This window comes from Rhamphochromis longiceps, linkage group LG7, assembly GCF_057381845.1.
Source record: "Rhamphochromis longiceps isolate RC_006_pf linkage group LG7, R_longiceps_female_GT1.1, whole genome shotgun sequence".
NCBI lineage: Eukaryota > Metazoa > Chordata > Actinopteri > Cichliformes > Cichlidae > Rhamphochromis > Rhamphochromis longiceps.
Window position 1 is genome coordinate 71,556,857 of NC_140563.1, and position 19,709 is coordinate 71,576,565.

A 19,709-nucleotide genomic window follows, 5' to 3' on the forward strand; every position below is an offset into this window, starting at 1 on the left:
ATTAAAATACCTGGGACACGTCTGTAGGATGGACAACCGAGAAATAAGAAAACAAAGATTGTTTGATGAACGCTCCCTGAGTTGGGTGAAATCGAAGAAACTGTTAGGGACAGATACCCTGCAAATAAGGAGAATGATGATGGATAGGACAAACCTTCAGTGTCTATGGGAAATAACAGACACACCCTAAGGACTCAAATCTCCTAAAAAGGGAGCACAATGATGAGTAGAGCAAAAGAGAAAGTCACACGAACTCTACAAATCATTTAACAAGCAAAGAATTTTATAAATATTTGATCTTCTTTCTCTAGCAGAAGAGTACACCTACATCCTGCTCGGCAATGTCTGTATCTGTATGAGTGCCTGCCTCACCCTCATGCCCTTGAAGCGAGACGGGACCCTCAGAGTCCTCAGAGCTCTCAGAGGCCGGCTGGTGTATCCGAGCATGTTGCCCATCAGGGAGAACAGAGACACCTAGAAGACAGCACAGCGGTGACAATGTGATCCACCTGTCTCTAATAATCGGCTACAAGCCACAGGCCTTCGAGATGGCAGTTGTTAAACATTACTTAAATACAACCCCTTGTCCCAGCTGTCTTAGCTAATTATAGGCCAATCCCCAGCCTTCCTGTTATCGATTCTTGAAACAGTAGTTGTCAACAGCTAACAGATCATCTGCAGAGGAATGGCTTATTGGAAGAGTTTCAGTCAGGTTTCAACTGTAGGAGATCAGGTCTTTACTCTGTCTTTTGTATAATGAATCTGTAGTGATCTTTGAATGGTTTCTGATGCAGGGGACTGTTCTGCTATCATTCTGTCCAGTGTTAGTGCAGCCTTTCATACCATTTACCATAACATTCTGCCTGACAGGCTTGAGGTTTAGGCTGGTGTATGTGGCTCTGCCTTAGACTGGTTTTCTTCTTACTTATCTGACAGGACTGTCTCTGTTAGAACAAACCATTGTATCTGTTGAAGTCATTCTGATCAAAGTTGTCATTGTTGTGTTTAAAACTGTAAACCTTTTCTTGAACTGCGTGCAGATATTTTTCCTCCCCTACATCTAGCATGGTGGGGGATGCTATTAGCTATAGCGTTTAACTGCAGGCACACTTGCATGTAAGATTCTGGTTTCCTTATTTAGTAATGAATGTTTACTTCCTGCCATTTATGGGCTCACCTGTGCTTGTATATGGTGGACTGTTCAAGGAGTTGAGCCATGTACGGGGTGTAATATTGGATTCTTCTCTGGCTTCGACTTGCATATAAAATCTTCATCATATCGCTGTTCATTTCATTTAAGTAACATTTCTAAGTTATTTTTAGACTATTGTAATAACCTGTTTTCCAGCTTGGACAAATCATTGCTTTCTTTCTTCATTCACAGACTCTGGATTTTTTGGTTGTTCCCTGTAAATGACTAAAGACGAGGGGGCACAGAGGCTTTCAGTCTGTGGCACCAAGGCTGTAGAACAGTCTACCACCACAACTACACTTAGTGGACTCTGTGGACTAAAATCTTTGTTTAAACAGGCTTCAGAAGTTTTATTGGAATGATTATAGGTTTATTTATTTATTTTAAAACTACCTGTTTATTTTATTTTATCTTATCAAGTATTTTTATTGAATATTTTAGCACTTAATGTTCAGATTTATTTGACCCTTTTGTGTACAGCGACTCTGTGAAAAGTGCTTAATAAATAAATAAACTTAATAAATAAACTTTGCTTACTTCTCATAGAGTTCACAGCACAGAAACAGCTTTAGTGAAGGTTACAAATGATCTTCTTATGGCCTCTGACAGTGGACTCATCTCTGTGCTTGTCCTGCTAGACCTCAGTGCAGCGTTCGATACTGTCGACCATAATATCCTATTAGAGCGATTAGAACATGCTGTAGGTATTACAGGTACTGCGCTGCAGTGGTTTCTATCATATCTATCTAATAGACTCCAGTTTGTGCATGTAAATGGAGAGTCCTCTTCACACACTGAGGTTAATTATGGAGTTCCACAGGGTTCAGTGCTAGGACCAATTCTGTTTACATTATACATGCTTCCCTTAGGCAGCATCATTAGAAGACATAGCATACATTTTCACTGCTATGCAGATGACACCCAGCTCTATCTGTCCATGAAGCCAGATAACACACACCAATTAGTTAAACTGCAGGAATGTCTTAAAGACATAAAGACCTGGATGGCCGCTAACTTTCTGCTTCTTAATTCAGATCAAACTGAGGTTATTGTACTCGGCCCTGAAAAGCTTAGAAATATGGTATCTAAGCAGATTCTTACTCTGGATGGCATTACCTTGGCCTCCAGTAACACTGTGAGGAACCTTGGAGTCATTTTTGACCAGGACATGTCCTTCAACGCACATATTAAACAAATATGTAAGACTGCGTTCTTCCATTTGTGCAACATCTCTAAAGTTAGAAATATCCTGTCTCAGAGTGACGCTGAAAAACTAGTTCATGCATTTATTACTTCCAGGCTGGACGACTGTAATTCATTATTATCAGGATGTCCAAAAAACTCCCTGAAAAGCCTTCAGCTGATCCAAAATGCTGCAGCAAGAGTCCTGACAGGGACTAGAAAGAGAGAGCAGATTTCTCCTGTTTTGGCTTCCTGTTAAATCCAGAATTCAAAATCCTGCTCCTCACATACTCTTAAACCAATAAGGTCTTAAATCATCAGGCCCCGCCTCAGATGGCCCCGCCCCTCCCTGAGCCTGGTTCTGCTTGAGGTTTCTTCCTGTTAAAAGAGAGTCTTTCCTTCCCACTGTTGCCAAAGCCCTTGCTCATAGGGGGTCATATTATTGTTGGGTTTTTTCGGTTTCCTTAACATTACTGTAGGGTCTTGACCTTATAGTGTAAAGCACCTTGAGACAACTGTTGTTGTGATTTGGTGCTATATAAATAACATTGAATTGAACTCGATTAAATTGAACTGACCTCATTGTACAGGAGAGCAGTGAAGCAGCAGGTTCATCTTACCCAGCCTGACTGTGTGCTGTTAGTTTATCTGTTCAAACTGAAACAACCCCATTTCTTTACTACAACGTCAAATACTGACATCCTGTCAAAGCCGCCCACATCTCAGACATGAACAGCCCGTCCTTTAGCTTCGGTGCCATCACCAATGCTGAGGTGGGTCTATGATCCCCAGCTCCACACATGGTTAAATGCCCCACATCATTTTTCGTTCATTCCAAGATTTAGCCAGAATACTCTTACTGATACAACCCTCCCCATTTACCCAGGCTTGGGACCAGCACCAGGACAACACTGGCTTGTGGTCCCTCCGTGACTGGCTTTGTAAAATACTGCCAATAATCGGTGCTGCCGATTGTGCTCTTACATCTAGGATGAGGAAGTCGAGCCAGCACCAGAAGCTTGTGAAGTATTTCTTGAATCCAAAAGCGATCCACTTCAGTAGCATCTCCACCAGAAACACGAAGGTGAACACCAGGTCTGCCATCTTCAAAACTCTCTGCAAGACTGGACGATGCCCCAGGTAGATGTCCTCAAAAACCTGTTCACAAACACACGCCTGTTTACTCACAACAAGCAGCATATGAGACGATCTGAGGACAACCACTGTCATTCTAGCAGTGTGACCTTCTGGTTTAACAGACGACCTGCTGTCCTGTTTGTTCTTCATGAGCTCTTCTTTTCTGTCTGTGTTTTTTCCCACCACCCTCCGACACATCCAGGAGATGGCTGCTCCTCCCTGATTCTGGTTCAGATGGAGGTCTCTTTCTGTTAAAAAAGGGATTCTTCCTTCCCACTGTCACCAAGGGCTGCTCTTGTCATCTGATTGTTGTGATCCTCTCTCTAATATTGTAGACTGTGATCATCTGCAACTCTGGCGCCTTAGTGAGGGGATGTTTTGTGTCTTTCAGAGCAGCACCTCTGCAATAATAAGACATAACTTTTCTACCCATGAACAGGAAACCACCCCAACAGCTCCAAAACCCAAAAAGGTTGATTCAGTTCATCTGAACGTTTTCAGTGGGAGAAACGTTTCATCATCATCAGGTGACTTCTTCAGTCTCAGCGGACTGCAGGTTTCCAACCTTATAAACAGTAGATTGCACAAGCAGATGACACAACACAGAAAAGCCACCTCGTCAGGCCAGGACTCTGCAGTCTATTCACACCTACAGGCCAGTGGACACTCTTTCAATGATGAGGATGTAACATCCTGGACAGGGAGGAACGCTGGTTTGAAGGCGGAGTCAAGGAGGCCATTTACGTGAAAAGGGAAGGACCATCTCTGAATGGAGGAGGGGCCAAAGGGTACATCTGTCACCATCTTACAATGCTGTGATTGCAGCCATTCCCCAACTCTCTGTGAATGGGACTCATGGTTATTGATCAATCGTCTTTGATCAAATGGTCAAAAGAATTTGCATATTAACGATGAAGGAACTGACCTCCCAGCCCATTGTTCCTTCAGTGGTGCTAGTTTCAGTCAGTGTGCAAATGTCCTGTTTATATGGTTGGAGACCTGCAGTCAGCTGAGACTGAAGAAGTCCCCTGATGATGAAAGTTTCTCCTGAAAACGTTACGACCAGGTGTACAGATTCAACCTTTGGGATTTACTTACCTGGATGATTGAGCATGCATCAAGACACTGATCCAAAAGTGATTTCAAAGACCAAATCAACTGTCTGTGGGTTCATGCAGGTCGCTATCAGTGCCATATGTTTAGCTTAGTGGTTTCAGTGTGGAGTTAAGCCAGGAAGATAAAACATGTCCAAGTGAGTCCAGGGTTTGAATGTGACATGAATTCATGATGTATATTGTCAAATATGTATTGACAATGTCTGTTTACCAGAGCTGCACAGCTCAGCAGGATGATGAAGACGATGAAGCCCTCAAAGAATTTGTGTTGCACGATGCAGAGGCAGGCTCTCCTGAAGTTAGACCAGACCCTGCCGGTACCCTGGGATGTGTCTATTTCCAGGAACGGACAGCAGATGTAACAGCCTGAAACACATCAGAGGCGTTGCTGACTGATTGGCTTCTGTTCTCTTGATGTAACGGAAACAGCTGCAGTGCAGGAACTTTGATATCATCTCTGTATGTCACAGTTTGTTGAACTTTTAAATTGGGTCTACATCATCCATCAAACTGAGGCACTGAAAACTAAATCATGCACAGAAGAACCAAAAGCTGCAGTTCCTCTTGCAGAGGCTCCAGCAGTGAGCCGGTCCCCATAGATTTAACATGTCCCTATGTTAAAACTTTACAGCACAAATAAACATGTTTACAGCCTGAGACCAAATCCATATCCATAATTTCCCCCTTTCATGACAACTGTAAGAGAGTGAGAGAAGGTTTGTATTGAGCCTTAAAGTTGGCATTATTAGGGGCGTGGCCTCTTTGACTAACAGGTGGATGGTGACACAGGCGGGAGTAGCTGCTAGCTGTCTGCCAATTGCAGTCCCTGAACTGTACCTCTGGACCATGTTTGTGCTGTTGGAGTCTTTTGGATCATTTTTATTACAATCATCTGACCAATAATATGGCTGCTGTGAGGTTGACTGGACCAACAGACATTCAAGAAGTCTGAGGTCCAGTTTCAGGGACTGAAACTTGAGGATTTTATTTGGATGTTACTGAACACTAATTAGCAGGTATCCGAGTCTGTGTGATCCAAATATGGTGAAAAAATGAACACGTTTACCAAAGCTCAGCATTTACGTAATTACTCTCACTGCCAGAAGAGGGAGACAAAGGTTTGTCACTGCAGGTTTAAACTATTTTACATATAATAATTTGATATAACAGTGTGTGTGTGTGTGTGCTCATACTGTTGCAGCAGCAGTCCTCAGGTTCTGGATGAGTTTCATCTTTACGTTTCTGCATGACGTCACACTGCAGACACAGAAGTTCACAAACATAAATAAACTTTAATGTCCTAGTTACTTTAAAATACTGTCACCGGACTAAGTGTTCACACTCTGAAAGCTCACGCGGTTTATGTCTCGGGTCTTTACTGTGTCTGTGAATTCAGGATGGCTGATTTCAGTCCTGTAAAAGTCTGATGATCACCTTCTTTAAACTGTTGCAGTGATTTTAACATCAGCAGCTGCTGATGAATTTCAAACAAAAACCTGAACTTTACACGGTCCAGTTGTCTGCTTTAAACCTGTGTGCTGTGGATGTGTGTGTGAAAGCATCTCATCGCTGTGTTTCACTCAATTCATCATAAAGACAACTGCAGTTATGCTGAAGCTCTGATGATGCTGCGGTCACATCGAGGGTGGAGAGATGTTCTCTTCATGCACAGGGATCACAGTGAGGAAAATAGCACTGTGTAATAATAAATGCACAAACATGTTTATCTGCTGTTCATACTCGAGGCCGAAGCTGCGTCACACATCAGTATTTACTTTTAACATGAAATTCTGCTCTAGGATCAAAAACAGTAGAATCTGCTTTACATGCTGCGTCTCCTTTTCTTGTGCATTTTCAGGCGTCCTAAACTCGATCTCAGCCACAGCGACGGGGGCCTCCCAGGCGGCCATGTTTGTGTGGTTATCATCGAGGGTCAGCTGATCTGAGCTCACAGAGCTTAAGGCCAGATACTCCTCCTTGTTGTCTTTTTCAGTGTCACCTGCAAATGAGGAAAACATGAAAATATTTTCAAATTAAAAGCTCTAAATCTAAAACTTAAAAAAGACACAGAAATCCAAATACGATCCACAGAAAAAAAAAAATAAACCACTAACAACAGAGTATGTATGAGGATGACCTGAAACATGAAGGCAACACTGCCTCAAACCTGCAGTCTCTCTAATGTCCAGCAGGTGGCGACTCCTCTGGTTGTAAAAGAAACCTGAACATTTGGAAGTATATGGGAAAATGTATTGGCTGTCATGGTTCTGGGTCAGTTTGACCCAGTATTTTGAGTTGTTATGTTTTGGTGTGTTTTTGCATTTTGGATTATTTTCTTATTATGATGATAATGATGATTATGACTCTGTGTTTCAGTTATTCTTGTTTAGGGACTAGTTCGTAGGTTTTTGTGTTCTCATGTTTATTGCAGGTTTAGTTCAGTGTCTAGTCTATCTCTCTGTGTCGTGTCTGCGTTTTTGTTTAGTGGTGTCTTGTTTCCTGTTTTACTCTGAAGGTTCATGTTCCTGTCTTATGTCAGTGTTTCTAGCTTTGTTCCCCCTGTCTCATTAGGTCTTGTCCCTCCCAGCTGTGTTCCACTTCTGTCTCTAATTCCTTGATGACTTCCTCAGTGTATTTAAGCCCAGTGTGTCTTTGTGTCAGTGTCAGATCGTCTGTTATCCTCCTGACACTGTGTTTCATAGCCTGCTGAGTTGCTCTGTGTTTATAGTTTTTTCCATAGTTCCTTCACAGAGTGTCTTAGCCTTTTTAGTTTACACAGTGTTCTCTGTCTTCTTAGTTGTCCCAGTTTCAGTGTTCCCTAGTGTTTTTGTCATGCCTCCAGCCACAATAAAGGCTTGCCTTATTTTGTAAACCTAGTTCTGTCTCCACTGTGTCTGCTCTTGGGTCTACCTCATTCTTCACACCGGCGCACCCCGCCGTGACAGTGCGATCTGACCATGTCGGACCCAGCGGACAGTCCGGACGAGATTGGGGAGGAGCTACAACGGATCAGCCGGCTCATGACGCGCATCTGTGGGTGCAAGGACCCCAGAGTAGTGTCCACTGGGTTGGCGGCCATTGATGCTATCCTTCAGAAGGCGCCACAGCTCCGGCAGTTTCCCCAGCTTTTTGAGGCGTTTGACTCTCAGGCACCCCTGAAGGAGGAGCTTCGCGCTGGCTCAGAGGGTGTTAAACGCCGCCTCCGCACCTACGACTCCGACCCGTAAATGGTTGTCAGAGTAAGGACTCTGAGGCTCACCGCTGCACCGCGATCGACTCACAGTTTGTCTCCGCCACTGTCAAGCTGCACAGCCCAGCGCACCGAGATGGTGGAGGCCACAGATTTCGACGACGATGAGCGACAGCAGGTATCGCTAGCTTTACGGGAGGACGAGCTTCGTTGGAAGCCCTGGCTCATTTCGGAGGAGGAACTCACACCTGTTGCACCGCCTCGGACCAGCCGCTCGCCCTCTCCACCCCGCTTGGACTTTACTTCTCCTGCCTCTTTTCTGGCAAGGATGTGGGCGGACGACGAGGACATCGCCGCCACATCACCCTCTGCTTCGGTGGCTTCAGCATCCATCGTACCCACTTCCAGAAAGAACCGGCGCCGCCGTCGCACCGCTCTACCCCCGGGGGTGAGTGAATGTGTGTCTGTGTCTCATAATCCTTCTATAGAGAAGAGCGAGATGTGCATAGATTCGCCGGGGCCGGAAGCTATGACTGAATTGTGTTCTGAGACTGAAAGTACAGTGTTTAGTTGTTTAGAAAGACCTACTACGGAAATCATGGAGTCCGACCTCTGTGAGCGGCAGCAAGCAGCTTGCACCCACGTAGAGGAGGAGCTCCGGGGAAAGCCGTGGCTCACCCCAGATTGTCAGCACATCTTTTGGGGAACACGCCTGGCTCTCGGGGGCCCTCGGAGCTGCCAGGGTCTGCCACCCCTCACTTCCCCAACAGCCAATGCTTCAGCCTCAGTGGTTTCTTCAAAGAAGAGGCGACATCCACGTCGCCACAGCACCACGCAGCAGCTGGAGGTTGGTGGAACTCTCGTTTCCTCTTGGACTCCGTTAATAATAGAGATTAGTGACAATTTTTGCCTCAAAGTCTTCCTAAGTTGCAGGAATGTGACTGTCATGAAGGATTCGCAGACGCTCCAGAGATAAAGACAATTTCTACATGTGCTGGAGGAGCGATAGCGACCCAGTGCTCCTCAACACCACCCATTCTCTTAATAAACGATGAAAGTGTTGATCAAGAACTCATGTTTGGTGTGAAGGGTGGTGATATAACCTCTGGTCATGAGCGGTGTGACTTAAATAATGACACCCTGTCTGTACCCGGTGATCAACTTGACTGTTCCTTAGCTCATTCATCTTGTGACTCTACTACTTGTTGTCATGGTCTACGGTGGGTGGCTGGGGTTTCCATTAGGCTCCTGAACTGACCTGGGATCCGCCCCTGGGCAGGGCCAACTCCAGCTCCTGCACACCTGGAGCCTATTGCAGGCAATCAAGCCAGAGGGATTTAAACCACACATCGATGTTCACTCACTGCCAGTTCGTCTTCAACCCATGTTGGTAACAGGTCTTGTGCTTCAAATTCTCGCTGTGATTTATCTTACTAACAAAGACTCTTTTGTACTACAGTGCTGTACCCACCCTGGCTCACACTCCACCTCCGGACTCGGGATACCTAGTGATCGTTCTGGAAATCCCTCTGTGCCTCACCTGCCTGCCCTCCTGCCATCACACTCCATCTGGAGCCCCGGATCTCAGGTCAGCCTTTCCACGCCACTCAGCCTCCCCTGGATCTTCATCACCCCCCTCTCAAACACTCCAGGTCCCTAAACTGCAAGTAAGAATTGCTGCTCTTATACTGGCCACTTCTGAGCTGCCTTCACTACCTGCCTAACTCCTATATCCTCTTCCCTCAGTGTGACTGTTCCCCACTCAGCTCCGTTCCGCTTCTCAGGCCTCGTTCCCTCGCCCTAGCCACGTTCCCCTGGGCACGCCACACCAAGGCTCCACGTCTCGTCATTTTCTGTCTTTGCCACGTTTCTTTTTTCCCCTTTGCACTTAACCGTAATAAACTGTTAAATCATCTACTGTCTCCGCTCTGGGTTTCTGCACCTGAGTCCTACTCAGTACCGGCCATCCGTCGCCGTGACACTTGTTATGAATTGTGTGAGACCAAATTATTGTGTAAACCAGAGGAAAACAATTCAAAGCGACCTCTGAGTGATGCTCTCACTCCTGTACTCAACAAGCACAATTCACCTGAGTTTTGTGTTCCAGGTCCAGAGAACAGTAATGGCAATGTGGTCTATGTTCTGAACTCTAAAAGGGAATTGTGCCCCCCAGAAGAAGATGGGGGACACATGTCTGAACCATGTAGCTCCAGCTCCCCTCAGGGCACAGTGAATGCTGAGGCTGAGATCTGGGCCTCCGATACTGTCTCTAATGATCATGTTTTACCTTCCGTTTGTGTAAATTTGGAATCATGTTCTTTTGTTTCTTCTAAATCATTTCAAGATGGGGTGTTGGTTGAGAGCACTACTGATGTAGTAAGCTCACAGTCTGCACCACCACTGGCAGCCACAGCTCTATTAGACACTGTGTTAGCGGCACCTCCATTCATAGATGACTCAGAGGCTCTGTCTAAGTCAGCTTCTGGTGGGGGGGCTAGCTGGGGAATGCAGTACTGAGACTGCCAAATACCAGGCCGAGCCGCATGATTCCTGTCAGTCAGAGCATAATGAGGCTTCAATCCCCTCTGACAGCGTCACTTTTGATTTGTTTGTGACTAATGTGGTCACTGCTAAAGCTAATGGCTCTGTCAAACCAATCACAGAAGAGTTTATTCAGACTCTTGGCGTTAACCTAGTGCCAGCCGTCCCATCAGAAATAAGTGTAACTGCTGTATGTGTAAGCACAGACTCTGATCAGGTTACAGGTTCACCACATGACTGCAAAATGAACGTGAATGAGTCTTCTTTGACCAGTTGTGCCGACTTAATGGAGGTCCAGGAACCTAGCCATGAACTGATTAATCATGTTTCTATGAACGGTTCAGTTATAAATGCAGCTCATGTGGTCAAACTAGCCCCTTTGGTGACTGAAAGTGGTGGGAAATGAATCGTGTAATGTTACATTAAATTTCCCAGAGAGTCAGCGGCATCTTTCTTTTGCCAGAGTAACGGCTCAGCCCCCTGTTCAGCTCTCTGTTTTGCCAGGGGTCTCCATAACTGCTCATCCTGCATCTGTAGCTGGATGCCTGGGTGTGCCACCTCGGCACCTCGCAGCACCCACGCTGCTTCATGCCTTGTCAGCTGGAGGGCCCGAGGAGCCCGTCCAGCCTCAGGCCACGTCAGCTGGACAGCCCGAGGAGCCCGTCCAGCCTCATGCCTCGTCAGCTGGAGGGCCCGAGGAACCCATCCAGCCTGATGACACGTCGGCTGGAGGGCCCGAGGAGCCCGTCCAGCCACCACCTGCTCTACCACCTGCGGCTTCGTCGCCTGCAGCACCTATGCCGTCGCCTGGTCCATCTTCTGCTCCCGCTCCGCCTATGCCGTCGCCTGGTCCAGCTCCGGCTTCTGCTTCTGCTCCGCCTGGTCCAGCTTCGGCTTCTGCTCCTGCTCCGCCTGGTCCAGCTCCGGCTTCCTCTTCTGCCTCGCCTGGTCCTGCGGCTGCCACGCCACCTCGGGATCGCCGGCCACTTTCCAGGCCAGCCGCCGGACGTCATTGGTGTCGTGGACGGCCTCCTGATCTCTGTTACCGCAGTCTCTTCCTCACGGCCGGCCTCCGGAACTGTTTTACTTTGGACTCCTGTGCTGCCGCCCGCACGGTCGGCCCCCAGAACTGCTTGCCCGTCGCCACCGTTGCCGCCCGCACGGTCAGCCCCCAGAACTTTTTAGGGCTCGTGTTGGATTTAGTTTGATTTTGTCAGTTTTTCTGGACTCTTGCTCCTTGTTTTTTGTTGGTTTCCATTGGTTGGTGTCGTAAACCACCGCCTCTGTTCAAAGATGGTCGCTCACAGTGGACATAGATGCTTCTTTCACTCCTCTTTTAAACCATCTGTCCTCTCTTTCCAGAATGTGAACATTGGCATCCTCGAAAGAGTGTCCTTTATCCTTTAGATGCAGATGGACTGCTGAGTCTTGTCCTGTGGAGGTGGCTCTTCTGTGTTGTGCCATGCGCTTGTGAAGTTGCTGTTTGGTCTCTCCAATGTAGAGGTCTGGGCATTCCTTGCTGCACTGTACAGCATACACCACATTGTTAAGTCTGTGTTTTGGCGTTTTATCTTTCGGGTGAACCAGTTTTTATCATTTTTGTCATTTGACCTTAGAACTGAAGAAGCTTCTTGGATGAGAGGTGAAAAGTCTTCAAGCAACTTAAAGAATTCCAGATGCTTTTCTTTGCAAGCTCCTTAGACTACGATGACCTGCATGACTGAGAACCTTCACAGACATATTGCCGTACATTTTGGGAGGAACACCCTTCAACTGGTGCGGGAGTATGAAAGGGAATCAAGGAAACTAGCGGATTATAGGAACCATCTCCATTTCAACCTAAGATGCAGACAAAGCAAAGTTGTTCCTAAGAGCTTGCGCCTTGGATCCACTGTCAGGGGATACAGAGCAGACTTGATTCTACAGAGAGCACAAAGTCAGCTTTAAAGTGAAAGGATAAGACAGGTCCATTTCACTTTAGATGCCCTCCAGATCAAGATCAGCCAGACTCTGCAGGAACTGGAAACCCTTCTACCCTCTCCAATCTTAGAAGAGGTTTACGAGTTTGTGGACAAGGCTCAGCGGGCCCAACACTCTAAAGGAAAAGAAAGACAACGCAGGAAATCACATCTTGCTTTCAAAATCACACACCCCTCATTCTGAACCTACACAACTCAGAGAAAACACAACTGAAGACAGTCAGGAGAAATGGGTTAAGAACTTTTCAGACCGGAACCTCACTGAACCTGAAAAGAGAGTATTAGCCAAAGGACTCAATTTTGCCCTTTCCCCGCAACAGTTGCCCATAGTGGACCTCATCACAGCCACAGAATCTGCCATACGGATTAATAAATTATCACAGACAGAAGCAGAGCAAATAAGGATGAAAGTCTCAGCCACCATCTCCAGTGCCAAAGTCCCTCCGTCCAACCTCACAATACAGGAAAAGAAGGCCGTCGCTTCCCTGAGCAAAGACCACAACATCACTATATTACCAGCTGATGAGGGAAGATGCACCATGGTCCTAAACACTACAGATTACCACACAAAGATCACTACTTTCCTCAGTGACAACAATACCTATGAAGCCTTAAAGTGAGACCCCACATGCAGCTACAAAAAGAAAGTTATAGCTTGTCTTCAAGACCATGAAAAGGACAAACCTTTGACCGCCTTATATATCACCGCCTTTACCCAGGGGATGCCATACCCTGCATTTACGGACTTCCTCAAATCCACAAGGAAGGTGTCCCACTCAGACCCATAGTCAGTAGCATAAACTCAGCCACTTACAACATGGTAAAACACCTTGCTACCATCCTTGCACCTCTCATGGGGAACACCCCACACCACATCAAGAACTCCACCGACTTCACCGACAAGGTCCAGAAACTTACCCTGGATCCAGATGAAACCATGGTGTCCTTTGATGTAGTCTCTCTCATCACTTGCATACCCACCACGGAGGCCGTGGAGACTGTCAGAAAACGACTACAAGAAGACAGCTCCTTGGAGGACAGGACCAACTTCACACCCGATCAGATCTGCACCCTGTTAGACCTCTGCCTCACCACAACATACTTCAAATACAACGAAGGCTTCTACAGACAAAAACATGGCTGTGCCATGGGCTCCCCCGTGTCACCTATTGTAGCCAACCTTTACATGGAGGAAGTGGAAAGGAAGGCTCTTGGCTCTTTCAAAGGAAGAGTACCCAGCCACTGGTACAGATATGTGGACGACACCTGGGTCAAAATCAAGACACAAGAAGTGGAATCCTTCACTGCGCACATTAACGCCGTGGATAAGAACATCAAGTTCACCAGGGAAGACACAAAGGATAACTGTTTGCCTTTCCTGGACTGCGCTGTGCACATTGAAGAGAACGGCAACCTCAACATCGAAGTTTACCGGAAGCCCACACACACGGACCAGTACCTCCTCTTTGACTCCCATCACCCTCTGGAACACAAACCTGGAGTAATTAGGACCCTACACCACCGGGCAGAACATGTTCCCTCTAAGCCTGAAGGAAAAAAGAAGGAACACACACATGTAAAGGAAGCACTCAAAACGTGCGGTTATGCTAATTGGGCGTTCTTAAAGTCAGCAAAGAGGCACAAAAAAGAAGATCAGAAACATTTCAGACCCAGCAACACACTCAGACAAAAACTGGTTCACCCGAAAGACAAAACTCCAAAACACAGACTTAACAATGTGGTGTATGCTGTACAGTGCAGCGAGGAATGCCCAGACCTCTACATCGCAGAGACCAAACAGCCACTTCACAAGCGCATGGCACAACATAGAAGAGCCACCTCCACAGGACAAGACTGTCCACACACAAATTCTTTTTACATATACAAATCCTGATTTACAAGTACAAAATATTTATGACCACAATTTGAGCCCATAAAAATGAGCCTCGTGTTCACCTCATCTCTCAGCTCACTAATGAATTTATGGTCTCAGTCACTAGTTTGAAGTCTTGTTGACGAGAAGGAAGCACGGGAGGATTTAGGTTGGAACTACAACCCACAAAGCACACAGGTCTGGCCCGGATCTGGCATCAAACTGGCACTTCTGACTGACTGGTGTCATGGCAGGGTGTGTGTCAACCAGATGTGGGCCAGGTCTGGCAATGATGGCACTATTTATGTTCCTATTTCCTATTTTAGTTAGAAGACCCATGTTGCAATGCTATGGTAGCCAACGTTTCAAATGCAGGTTTGACAGGTTTGTGAGTGTACACTTTATCCAAAACCTAGTGAGGGTTTACTCATGTTTACCACTAGGTGGCGGCAGCTCAGGAGATAGAGCAGGTCACCCACTGATCCGAAGGTTAGTGGTTCAACCCTTGGTTCCTCCAGTCTGCATGTCAAGAGTGTGAATGTGTAGGAATGTAGTTAGGAAGCACTCAGTTTAGAGAAAGTGTGTGATTGGGTGAATGTGGCATGTTGTATAGAGCATTTTGAGTAATATGAGTGAGTAAAAAAGTGCTATATAAGAATCAGTCCATTCACTATCTGAACAGAGTTTTGCCATGTTCATTTCACACCATTATGTTGTTATTACATGGCTTGATTAAGGGACACATTAGGCTGACATCTGGGGCCAGAGCTGAAACTGTTCTGGGCCAGCAGTGTGTCTTCAACTGGCCCGTGGCTGCACACAACTTACACATGGCCCATATACCGCAAAGAACGACGTCCCTTTTTGTGGCCCAGATCAGGGGGAATCCACACATGGGCCAGATCAGGACCACAAGTGTGTCTGCAACTGGTCTTGTGCTGGCCCATGTGTGGGCCACCTCTGGCAAACCAGATCTAGGCCACCAAATCTAGGCCATCATTCTTTGGGTAAGTGGGCCATGTGTAAACACATTGTGTGGGCCAGATCTGGGCCATACGGATTTTGCTATGTGTGAATCCACTTTATATCTTATTACCAATGAGTAGTGAGCAGAGTCCCTCACTGTCGCAGTCAGATCTAACCCTCACTCAACACATACAGTTTGTAAACATCCAGTTTCAGGCTTCAAGACAGGGCTTCACTAAGTCTTAGTCTTAAGTGTATATTTATTTTTCTACTCCTTTTATATCCATTTATTAGGGGGTTTTTTTGCACTGATGTAACCGGACCCTCGTTGTCTTGTCTTTATATGCTGCACTGGCTGTAGCAGTCAGTGCGCCCCAGGGCAGCTGTGGCTACAATGTAGCTGGCCATCACCAGTGTGTGAATGGGCGGATGACTGAATGCAGTGTAAAGTACTTTTGGTCCATAGGTGGGTGGCTGTAGCTCAGGTGGTAGAGCAGGTCATCTACTGATCGGAAGGTTGGTGGTTCGATTCCCAGCTTCCCCTAGTCTGCATGCCAAATATCCTTGGGCAAGATACTAACCCGAAATTGCTCTCCGACGCATTCATCGGAGTATGAATGTGTGTGAATGTCAGTTGTGCTTGTGCGAATGGGTGTGAATGGGTGAATGCACAAGTTGTGTAAAGCGCTTTGAGTGCTCAGAAGAGTGGAAAAGCGCTATATAAGAACCAGTCCATTTACCATTACCATAGGGGACTAAGTAATGCACTATACAAATACAGGCCATTTGCCATTTAGCGGAGATGACAATAAAGTTTAGCTTGACTTTGACTAATATGTTACCTCGTTGTGGCTGTGCCAGTGTTATATCTACATTCCATGTTAATAATGCAGACCCCCAAAACAGCAATAAAGTAATGGCACAAAACAAGCTCCTTGGATTACTGTGACCTGGATAACTGAGAACCTACAAAGACAAATATACAAACAAAAACCACCTTTGTGATCTTGGTCAACGTAGTTCTTCCCCCACAAAGTCCAGATTCTCTTGGGGATCCAGGTTCTGGTCTGTTTCATGGTACTCTGCAGGATGTTTGTTGTTTTGTCTTCTGAATCCACCAGCTGAACATTGATGAACAATAAATTCAGGAACAGATGTAGGATCTGCAAACAGACCAGGAACTCATTCAAAAACTCTGATTGGACTAAGGTGGACTGGGTCATTCTAGGTTGTTAAGTGTAAAGAGACTCACCAGCAGCTTTCCAACAATCAGGACAATCATGAAGAAGGTCACACACATGCCATCATTCGAGACCTCCATGCAATCCCATAAAGACTCTAAACACAGTCCACACAAGACCCTGAAGACAAGCATGAAGGTGTGGAAAAAGTCTTCCATATGCCAACGAGGAAGCTGGCAGTCATGAGAAATGCGACAGACGTTAGCTTTGTAGTCCGACTGGAACAGCTGCACGCCCGCCACAGAGAACATGAAGACCGTGATGAAGAGAACCAGAGTCAGGTTCCCCACTGAGGCCCAGACGATCTTCAAAAACATGTGGAGCATCGGCCACCAACGGGCCAGCCGAAACACTCGAAACTGGACAAACAGAAAGATACGTGAGAACAGATGATGATGATGACAGTGATGGTGATGTTATACTAACCGGAAGAAGAAGCAAAGATAGACCCTCAACGTCAGCCAGTCCCAGCTGCACCAGAGAAATGATGACGAGGATAAAGTCGAAGATATGCCAGCGCACCTGTAACCACGACAACAAACAATCACAAATGTTTCTTTGAAAATGGCAGATCGCTGAACTGTTGAGAAGAAACTACAAATCTGACCTGGAAGTATCCATGCAGGCCCAGTGCGACAAGTTTGATGATCATCTCAGCTGCAAAGATCACACGGAAGACCTGCACAGTTCAAAGGGGTCAGAGGTCACAGAGTAGAAGCATGTTTTGCATCCAATTCATCCAACCATCGGCAGACAGGCGGACGAAAAACCTCGAACACACCGAGTCCCGTGCAGAAGTAGAAGTTCCAACAAAACAATAATTTTCCTGTGAAATGTCACCCATGTAAAGGTAGATCACTCTGACCAGGCATCACTGTTACTGCAAAAAGACTCACGGTGTAAATAAACCTCAGTAAAGCTCCCTCTGAATCCCAGCTGATCCTTACTTTTCTCGAGACTTGCCAGAGGTTTATACTGTACCCCCGTTACATTTTTACCTCACTGTGCTGCTTTTCCTCTCAGTTATGCAGGTCGTTTACAGGTTTGTACCGTTGGTTTGTTACCATTTGTGATGTAGTTGCTCTGAGTGGACATTTTAAACCACTCTTGCTAGGTGGCTGAAGAACCCGCTAAAAGCATTCATCACTAAATTGGTCATGGAGGCACATCGAAGAAGAACATATGGTCCCTCCGACTGATCAAGTCTACACCAAACTAAGGGAGCAGAATGGAAAAGTCCTGATTTTAGCCTGCAGTGAAGAAGCTGCCATTAAATTAACCAAGTAGGAGATAACAGGGTCTGCAGACACTTCTTCAACACTCACCAGCTCAGCGATGACCAGGGTCTCCATGAACTCCACCATCATAGGGTAATGTTCCATGGCTGTGAAGATGGTGCTAACAATGATGCAGATGATGATGACCAGGTCAAAGAAAGGGTTCGTGATAAAAGTGTGAAACTGCTGTTTGAGCCATCGCCAGCAGCCACAACAGTCCCCCTTCAGGAAGGCGTCAGTGCAGGTGCAGCACAAAGGCCGGTGGTGTTCCTCTGCCTCTGCAACACAAAGCTACTCTGTGAGGCCACAAACTGTGTCAGCATTAAGTTGTCTGCAGAGCCTCGGCTCTTCGCGTTTGTCTGTGACTGCTCTCAGTGACAGAGCGTGTTGTCCTGTCCCAATGAAGGAAGGTGGAGGTTAAAGAGGTGGAGGTAAATATCTGTTTACCTTCAACGTATTCTTGCTTAGTAGCTCGTATACCAGCTGATTTCTTCTTCTGCAGTGAGTCCTGTTGCTCTGGAGTCTCTGCCCTGCTGGAAGCCTGCTGTCCATAACAAAACACCCAAATTCAGTTATGCTAAATGACGATTTCAGCAGAGCCATCCCACAGTACTCTGAACAGTTTCCAAACAGGGTTATTTTGTGTCAGAAAGATCACGGCTGACACAATAAGTTGAGAAGAAGCTGGTGAAAGGTCTTTGGAACAGCTGGATTTTAAATGCTGCCGACAGGTCTGCAGGATCGGTCACATGCTAGACACAGAAGGATATTTAGATGAAGAATAGGACGTGTTTGATATATGAACAGAACTAAAGCCCGATAATAGACCTACTCGTGTTATTCCAGTATATTTTGTACAGGTGTGGAATGTTTTAGCAACACTGGCAACACCTGGGCCTAGTGTGCCAGTGCTCCAAGCTGTCAGAGCTCAGCTGTTGGTGTGGCTCTCCTCCTAGAGACACACACCTTATGGTTATTTTATATTGTTTCTATTGTGTTGTTTACATATTGTTGTGATTTAAATTGCTGTGCTTGAGAGTCGTCATCTACCGGAACCGAATTCCTCGTATGTGTCTGCGCATATACACGACCAATAAAGGCGACTCTGATCTCCCTTTTGTCGTGGCCATGGAGCCCATCAACCTGCTCAATGAGGCCTGTAGAGTCTGAGGTGGGGCTGTTGGACCTCAGCCACAGTAACTGGGGTTTCTCTGTGGTTTCTCTGAACATCAGTTCTTGCCGTGAATTTGCTGCAATGCCCAGTGTGGTATTTTTATTTATTTATTTATTTATTGTCATTGTCAGAGAACAATGAAATTACGTTTGGGGCTTCCGTACAACCCGTAAATAAAATAATGAAAAAAATAATAAATACCCCTTAAAGCCCAAGTGTAAGTATTTAACCCAGTGTGACTCCAGTACAACAAGACAATCCTTAAACCAGTTCAGTGCTATTAAGAAATTGAATATGGTTATTGTCCATGAGAGGGGGGGGGGGGGGTAGAGAATTCAGGAGCCTCACAGCCTGTGGATACAGGCTGTTGGCCAGTCTGGATGTTCTGGCCTCCTCAGACAGCGAGTGGGGAAGATATTACTGATCTCTGGCAGACTTGTTCCAATAATTCTGCCAGCTTCTTTCACCACCCGCTGGAGTGCTTGCTGATCGGCCTTGGTGCAGCTGGGGAACCACACTAGAAATCCATACGTCAGAACGCTGCTGATGGCACAGTTGTAGAAGTTCAACATCAGAGATCTGGGAATGTGTGCGCTCCGCAGTCTCCTCAGGTGGTAGAAGCGCTGTTGGGCCTTCCGTGCAACTAAAGTGATATGGTTGCCCCAGGACAGGTCCTCGGTCACAGTTACCCCCAAGAATTTAAAACTGCTCACCCTCTCCACCGCCTCACTGCCAATGAAGAGAGGCAGATGGTTGTTATGACCCCTCTTCCGGAAATCTACAATGATCTCCTTGGTCTTTTTGGTGTTTAAGACCAAGTTATTGTCGTGGCACCATGACTC

General features: G+C 46.3%; 1 protein-coding gene across 3 annotated transcripts in view; it reads right to left on the reverse strand.

The window, feature by feature from the left end:
* The window catches only part of LOC146666995 (sodium channel protein type 4 subunit alpha B-like), a 60,730-nt gene that overhangs the window by 26,921 nt on the left and 14,100 nt on the right, over positions 1-19,709 (reverse strand). For all 3 annotated transcript variants that reach the window (XR_014912837.1, XM_085415152.1, XM_085415153.1), the window contains 11 exons: positions 18,141-18,237; positions 17,742-17,971; positions 17,024-17,095; positions 16,843-16,938; positions 16,428-16,775; positions 16,173-16,338; positions 6,453-6,625; positions 5,820-5,883; positions 4,838-4,992; positions 3,359-3,532; positions 373-474 (listed from right to left, as the gene is read on the reverse strand). Coding sequence is in view for 2 of the 3 variants with exons in the window: in XM_085415152.1 (XP_085271278.1) it covers positions 373-474; positions 3,359-3,532; positions 4,838-4,992; positions 5,820-5,883; positions 6,453-6,625; positions 16,173-16,338; positions 16,428-16,775; positions 16,843-16,938; positions 17,024-17,095; positions 17,742-17,971; positions 18,141-18,237 (1,677 nt within the window). In the remaining variant the exon portion in view is untranslated. The remainder of the gene's footprint in view (positions 1-372; positions 475-3,358; positions 3,533-4,837; positions 4,993-5,819; positions 5,884-6,452; positions 6,626-16,172; positions 16,339-16,427; positions 16,776-16,842; positions 16,939-17,023; positions 17,096-17,741; positions 17,972-18,140; positions 18,238-19,709) is intronic.